Raw genomic sequence first — 7,339 nt, 5'->3', positions numbered from 1 at the left:
AGCTTTGATTTATCCAGTCATTTATCATTTTGATAGGATAGGTCGCTAACTAGTGTGGGACTAAGATTCAAAATATATAGAGCATATCTTTTTCTCTATGAAAAATTAAAGGAACGAGATTTTATATCAAAATAAACTCCTAAAGTACAATCTTTATTTAATTGTTGCTTCTAATAAGGTTGGGAGAGTTACAATAAAATATATGAATTATCTTAAGCATATGAAAAAACACATTAGAGTATTAGAATATACGAGGGTACCTTTATTTCAGATGTCAAATAATTTGTTTCAGTTTTGAACTTTTGATCAAGGATTCATATTTTATGATTAGCAACCTCTCTCATTCGACTATTGGAAGTAATATTTTTTTGTTGGTTCTTGTTTTATTTTTTTTCTTTCTTTTGTACTTTATGTCTTCGAATGTTGTGTCTTTCATGATAGTATTTTGGAGATTTGGATGAAAGATGTTACAAACTTTCACCTTTTTTAAAGATGAAATCTGACTATTTTATTGTTATTGTTGAAATGGCCAAATAGGATAAAGTATATGGTTCAAATGTCAAAGTTGTAATGATATCTCCAAAGAAACCACTTAAATATCCCCTTAATGCAACCCTTTTATAAGTTTCTACTAGTTCGAGGGTTTCTCCTTTTTCGGTAACCACAGCCAAGAGTTCTTTTATTGCTAATTGCTTCATTAAATCATCACAGTCTGCTATTAAGGATGTCTCTAACTTGCCTGGGGCTATAAATCATAGGTCTCATTGTCTTTTGGATAAGATGAAGACCGTTCTTAATGCACTTTCTAATCCAGTAAATGTGGATGATGTGAGTTCCCAAGACGAGATCAGTGGAGACTTTTCTAGTTCATATATTCTTGGGGATGTCTTTGGTGAGGATACTATCCAAAATGCTCCTCAAAATAGCTCTCAAGTAGTAGCAAGTAGTAAGAACGATGTTGGCATTGAACCAAGTGTTACTTGTCAAAGGAAGCTTGCTAGAAGTGATTCTACACCTATCTAAATGGTATTTGCTGGTACAGGTATTGTTATCTTTCTCTATTCTTTTTCTTTTCAATATTCGAAATATAATATAAACATACTCGTATTTATACTATGTATATATGTATGTTTGCATCCATCACCATTTTTTAGCTTCTTATATTGATTCTTGATGCACTTTTCAAGCATCAAGCGCTTCTAATGTTACAAAAGAACCTTCAGCTAGTACTTCTTTTGCTGTGTCTCATTCTTTTTATGTTTATTTCTCTATTACAAGTTACAACAGAATTTTACAAGTTTTTGACAAGATAAATATATTTTTTTTATTTGTTTGTTTTGCTTGCCAGCTTCTTCTCATGATGAGTTTGAGTATTTCTATGATGATGTGAATGTATTGTTATTTGAGATTGCATCTTAGAACCCTTTCTTCATGCCTCTTAGCGATCTCAACTGTCTTTTCAAAAATTTTGGTATCAAATTTTTTTAGACGCATGGACGTTCTTTACTTCGAACACCCTTGCAGACATGTGCGGTGTTCATTGAGATATGGTAAAAAAAATCTAAATAACTTTAAGTTATTTAAATATAGTAGTCCTTTGCTTGAGAATATTTCTTCTAAATTGAAGCCTTCATCTGGGATATTTGACTTTGCATAATTTTTGTCTAAAAAGTATCATACCATTTCTTTCGATATTTCTGCTCTTCAAGAAAAAGTTGACAAATTTATATTTAAATTGGACACCATAAAAGTTAAGTTAGCTATGTAAACCTGGAACAAGAGCAATCGGCCAAACTTAAGGAGGTTGTTTCTTCTGTGATATCTTATAGAGATATTTTGTAGCTGCTATAGTTTTTCATCTCTTTATTTTGTTTAAGAGGTAAGACTTTGACAAAGTATACTTTTTGTTTTGCTGCCTCTATGACTTTTATTGTTACACATCTTTTTGGGTGTCATGTTTTTTCTTTTGTTTAATACTATGTATACTCTTTTAAGGAGTTTTATTTTCTTTGTTTGCTTATGTGATCAATTTATTTTGGATACACATATTTTGCTTTCCCAAGAAATAAGGTATTGTTCTGAAAAAAACCTAAATTGTTTATTGCTGTTTATTTTTTTTAGATTCTCTTTTTTAAAGGCAAAAAATTGAAGATACCTAAAATTTTTTTGTCCTATTGTTGCTTTTTTTTAAAAAAATTCACAGAGTAGAACATCTCATTTTCTAAAAATATTTTGTATTAAAAATTTCTTAACATACATTATTTACAACATTTGGATACATAATTGCTAAGAACATTCTTCCATACATTGCATGATGTTCTCAAAATTATATTGCATAGATATTGGCTCTTGACAAAGAAGTATTTTAGAAATTTAAATTTAACTCCTAAATCTGAAAATAGGTATAGTACTTCTTGATATACATAAAATTGATGGAGCCAATAGTTGTTCTATGATTTGGATCCAATATAATGCAATGTTCGTAGGGTGTATTTTAGAAATAATGTAGGAAAATTTTCATTTGGAAGTCCATTTCGACAAAGACATCCTTCTGATTATAATATATATGGATTTTAATACTAGGTCTCCTTCTAAGAACACCATGGGCCGAACATGTTTGCTATAGGCTAGTGCTAATCTTCAGTGGTATTCTTCTATTCTACTTCACACGGCTTCTTTTTTTTACTTGCAATTCTTATAAATTAGCTTCACGATTTATTGTAACTTCAATTTTCGTTAGAAGAACAACTTCAGTCCCGTATACCAATGAAAAGGTTCTATAAGTCCAAAGAATAAATGGTAAATATTCACTCCAATTTTTATAAGTATTGGTCACCATATTTGTGAGTATTTTTAAAAGGCTCTTATTAGTGAATTTTGCCTGGCCTTTGTCTTGTAGATAGTAGATAAAAGAATTGTGATATCTAATTTGGTATTGTTCAAGAATACCACCCAACACTCTCTAATTAACAAAGTGGATTCATTATAGACACAAAAACACTCGACAACCAAAATCTGCATGTTATGTTTTCTTTGCTGAATCTTATCACTGCTTCAACATTTGCTTTTTTGACAACCACGGTGTTTACTCATTTTGTAAAACTTTCTATAGCAAGTAAAATTCACTTTTTTTTTTTCCATTGATAGAAGATTAATTAGTTGAAACCCTTTTTATAATTTTAAGCCATTTTACAGCAAATAGTGCCTTGAGTGTCCTCATTATTTTAAGTTCGTTCAACTTAAAATGGATATAGAAAATTGATCTTCACATGTTAAGGTAGCAGTTTTGACACTACTTCGAATGTTCGTGCCAAAGAGGTGTTTGTATAAAAGAGTATTTATGTAATATTAGTGAAGGAACATCTAGTTTGATTCATTTCTAACTAGATGATATTCTCTACACTTTAAATACAACCATTTCACTTCTACCAATTATCTTCTCACTTAAAGAGAAATTCAATTCCTTAGGATGCTTTTTATTTTTATTTTTTGAATTTTATCCTTTTGGCGCAAAACACTTATAGGAGGAACTTTACTATTGTTTTACCATGTTTTGGACTATCTTAAAATTATTCATACACAATAAATTTATACGTTTGGTATACAATCAAACACTATTATATTAAACAATTTAATTAAGTATATCAAATTATCTAATAATTTAAAAAAATTTGTAATTATAATTTTTTAAGGTTTAATTTCTTGTTAGTCTCTATAGTTTTATCAAATTTACAATTAAGTTCTTATATTTTTTTTTAATTGGGTCTTTAAACTGCTTTTAATTTTGTAATTAAGTCTGTGCTAGTATAAAAATGTTAGAGTTAATAGAATATTTTTTCACAAATTAAAAATATTAGGAATTAAGAACCTAATTAAGTCTTTAATAACATATTTTTTAAAAAGAATATTCCATTAATTTTAATATTTTTAAGACGAAAAGGACCTAATTATAAAATTAATAGTATAAGGATCCAACTAAAAAAAATATAAAAACCTAATTACAAATTTGATAAAACTATAAAAACAATCAGAATAATTAAAACTTTTTGAATTAGAACCTTTTTTTTTCCTCGAAATCCAACTCGATAACAATTTGAAGAGTCAGATCATTCCAATGTTATTAAGACAACATTTCTTAAGTTGCTCTTTTGCAATGTGATAAAATTTAATTGTTATGTAATTGGCATCCAATCAAATATTTTTATAGTTATATTTACGAGACTTTTAAGTTGATAAATAATTAAATCAATTACTTTTGTCGATAAATTAATACATAATTAAATGTTGTTTAAATGGGATGGGTTTTACATACTTAATATGGTGACAAACCATATCAGTGGGTTTCTCATCTCAACCTATAACATATGCCAAAGATATAATATAAAAAAAAGAATACTACTGTCCTTTGAATGACCTTAATCTTTAACAGGTTGCTAATGGCAGCATTATGGGTTACAATGTTGATAGTACAGTAACTAAAGGGTAACATTTTCCCAGAATTGTGTATAACAAAAACCATTTAAATGTCAAAATCCTAAAACAAGGCCAACTGATAAAAATGGTGGAAGCAACTGTTATTTTTTTGTCTGAGTTATGAGAAAGGAGAGTGCCTGTAAGCTTCTCTTTCGAATCCATGAATCTTGAAATGTTGCTTGCAACAGCTAAGAATCATCCTCCTCTCTATGGCAACTTGCATGCAGTTGTCTCATCTTTAGACTTGTATTTGCCAAGCATCTCGGCAACAGTTCTGCAACGGCACTGGTTTCCTGGCCGGATAACATCGCCATAAACAGCCATCTCGATTATGTCAAGCTCCTTGTCTGGTAATTGGCAAAACAAGAATAATATCCGTCAATAAACATGACAGAGCTCCTAAAATGAGAGAAATCTGAGCAAAGTTTCACTTTCCTGCCACCTAAGAAGCACAGACACGGACACGGACACGGGACACGACACGGACACGGAGACACACCAAAATTAAAATTTTACCGGACACGGACACGGCATATATATATTAAATTTTAAGAAAAAAAATCAAAAGTCATAATATATATCATATATATAATATGAAGTCAAAATTTACAATTGAACTTATAATCACTTCCTAATCCCTCAAAAAAAAAAAAAAACACATGGAGTATTCTTTAACTATCTTTTGAACTTCACTACTTCCTATTTCCATATCCTTTCCAAAAAAATATGGGGCATCAATTCTAATGATATATCCAAAAAAAGCTAACTACAGTGATCATGGGGTCCAAGATTTTTTTGGGTTAAAGGTAATTTTTTTTTAAAAAATTTCTGCAATTTTTACATGCCAATCGTGTCCTGGCGTGTCCAATGCCGGGTCCTCGTGTGTCCAGTGCCGTGTCCTCGTGTGTCCAGTGCCGTGTCATGGCGTGTCCGAGTAAAAAAAAAATTTTTTTTTTTGCGACACGTGCTCAGGTGTGTCGGACATGTGTCCACCGCGTGTCCGTGTCCACCGCGTGTCCGACACGTGGACACGGCAGTAATTTGGTGTGTCCGTGCTTCTTAGCCTGCCACATTATATCAATTAATGGTTACATCTCATCATTGAACAGAACATGATCCTACAGTTTGGATCGAAATTCTTATGAATGAACAGAGTGAGAACAACATTGTCCTTGCAAAACGCCTTCAGGGGCTTGGCTTCTAAGTTCTCATCAAAATTCCATTTAACATTTACCATAAAAGATGCTGCGGATAATTTTGGATATCCTCGCGAAAAAAAGGTTCAGTAAATAGAACACAACATGCCTTCCTAAATGGGGTCAATTAACAGAAAGCAGTAATATAAATAACATTCATCAGTGGCCACTTTCAATCACACCACATAAATGGAAAAAAGAATTTGAGATAAATGGTTTCCTTAATGCGTAGAAATGTCATTGCCAAACAGTCTATCAAACAAAATAGATCTAAATTATAGGGAACAAACAGCACAGGTCAATATCACTTCTAGGATGCAATCGAAAGAATCCACCCGCAGTTAGAGCACATGAATTTAAAACACTTGGCAAATCCACAGTAAGAAAAACGAACATAGATTCCTTTCAAGATCCATAAACTGCAAAAGAAGGCTGCAATTGATACAAAATATGATTCTTATCTACAAATTGTAGCGGCTTCTAATCTTATTGGAAATCTCAATCTTCTATGTAGTACACGATACTAGCAATTTGTCCCAACTATGATTGCCAGGGTTGAATAAAGGACCCCATAAAGCCAATTAGGTTTAACTAAATTGCATAATAGATAAGAGGAATAGTTCGTGCAAATTACAAAGATGCATATGCGTACCAGTAAAGATAACATCACAAGAGTATCCTTTGAGTTGATCAGCATCAACCTGATATTTATTTGATTTGAATCTGTTCACTCTTGACTGAAGTATCTGACAATTTTCTTCAGTGGATTCACCCCCTAAAACACAACATAGAAATCTCACATGTCAATTTAAATCATTATTCAAATGAACCAAATAACAATCTACAATTCTATATGGTATATGTTCAACTGATGATAAATCCTTAAAGAAGTCAAAACAAAGAAGCACAAAGCTTCATTTTTCAAGCATTATCTTCATTTCTATCTCCAACTTTCAACTGCTATTACATAAAACATCGGAATTTAGTCAACTTTCGGTTTTGACTTCTACATCTATTGCCGCATTTTTTTCCAACGAAAACACACAACCCAGAAGAAAATGAAGTGTTATTATGAAATAGAAGCGAAAAGGGTAACAGAAAAATGGAACCTTTGGAGAAGGGGACGATGTGATCGTACTCGTAGCAGAGGCAGCCGAGGCAGTCTTTGAAGCGCTTGCAAACAATGTTGCCAGCGGCGTCTTTGCGCCACCTCTCAGGGTGGCGGCCGGGAACGATTTCGGCGTTGTTCCAGCACTTTATCTTCGTTTTTGGGTCGAAGAATCTCGGCCTGTTATCTCCACCGTCTCCGTTCCCGTTGCCGCCGCGAGAACGATGGGGCGAGGAGCTCATCCCTCCTGAGTCCTCACTTATCTTTCCTTTTCTTCTTCTTTTTTTTTTTTCGGTGGAACAGTTGCGAGGCAGAGAAGGAAAAAGAGCAATAATGGCCCATTTATTTTTAAAAAATAATTATTTTTTTATTGAGGAAATATAGAGAATCAATGGTGTACAAGAGGAGTTTAGGATATTCGATTCAGTAAGATATCAGATATTTATTATTCTTAATATGCAGATAGTTATTTTGGATAGTATAGTCGTATAGGTGTATTATGTTTGAGAAATTAGTAGTATTTTATCCTAAATGTTCATTTTTTATTTCATATTGGGCCAAA

The 7,339-nt window shown here is 31.9% G+C and overlaps 1 protein-coding gene across 1 annotated transcript; it reads right to left on the bottom strand.

Annotated features, from left to right (window-relative positions):
- Nucleotides 1-4,249: 4,249 nt before the first annotated feature.
- LOC130960323 (uncharacterized) lies at nt 4,250-7,076 on the bottom strand. The gene is made up of 3 exons (XM_057885703.1): nt 6,779-7,076; nt 6,322-6,444; nt 4,250-4,820 (listed from the first exon to the last, which is right to left on the bottom strand). Exons 1-3 carry the CDS (start codon nt 7,017-7,019, stop codon nt 4,681-4,683), a joined length of 504 nt encoding a protein of 167 aa, XP_057741686.1. The 5' UTR covers nt 7,020-7,076; the 3' UTR covers nt 4,250-4,680.
- Between the last annotated feature and the right edge of the window lie 263 nt (nt 7,077-7,339).

Source organism: Arachis stenosperma, chromosome 1, assembly GCF_014773155.1.
Source record: "Arachis stenosperma cultivar V10309 chromosome 1, arast.V10309.gnm1.PFL2, whole genome shotgun sequence".
Taxonomy (NCBI): Eukaryota; Viridiplantae; Streptophyta; class Magnoliopsida; order Fabales; family Fabaceae; genus Arachis; species Arachis stenosperma.
Note: the sequence above shows the minus strand (reverse complement) of the source record. Positions and strands in the feature narration are given on the sequence as shown.

What these genes read in the sequence shown, in the direction of transcription:
- LOC130960323 (XM_057885703.1), bottom strand. Translation starts at nt 7,019, where the DNA reads ATGAGCTCCTCGCCCCATCGTTCTCGCGGCGGCAACGGGAACGGAGAC. An exon ending in CATCGTCCCCTTCTCCAAAG is followed by an intron (nt 6,445 to 6,778) that starts GTTCCATTTTTC and finishes GTTGTGTTTTAG; the next exon opens with GGGGTGAATCCACTGAAGAA. An exon ending in TTGTGATGTTATCTTTACTG is followed by an intron (nt 4,821 to 6,321) that starts GTACGCATATGC and finishes GCCAATTACCAG; the next exon opens with ACAAGGAGCTTGACATAATC.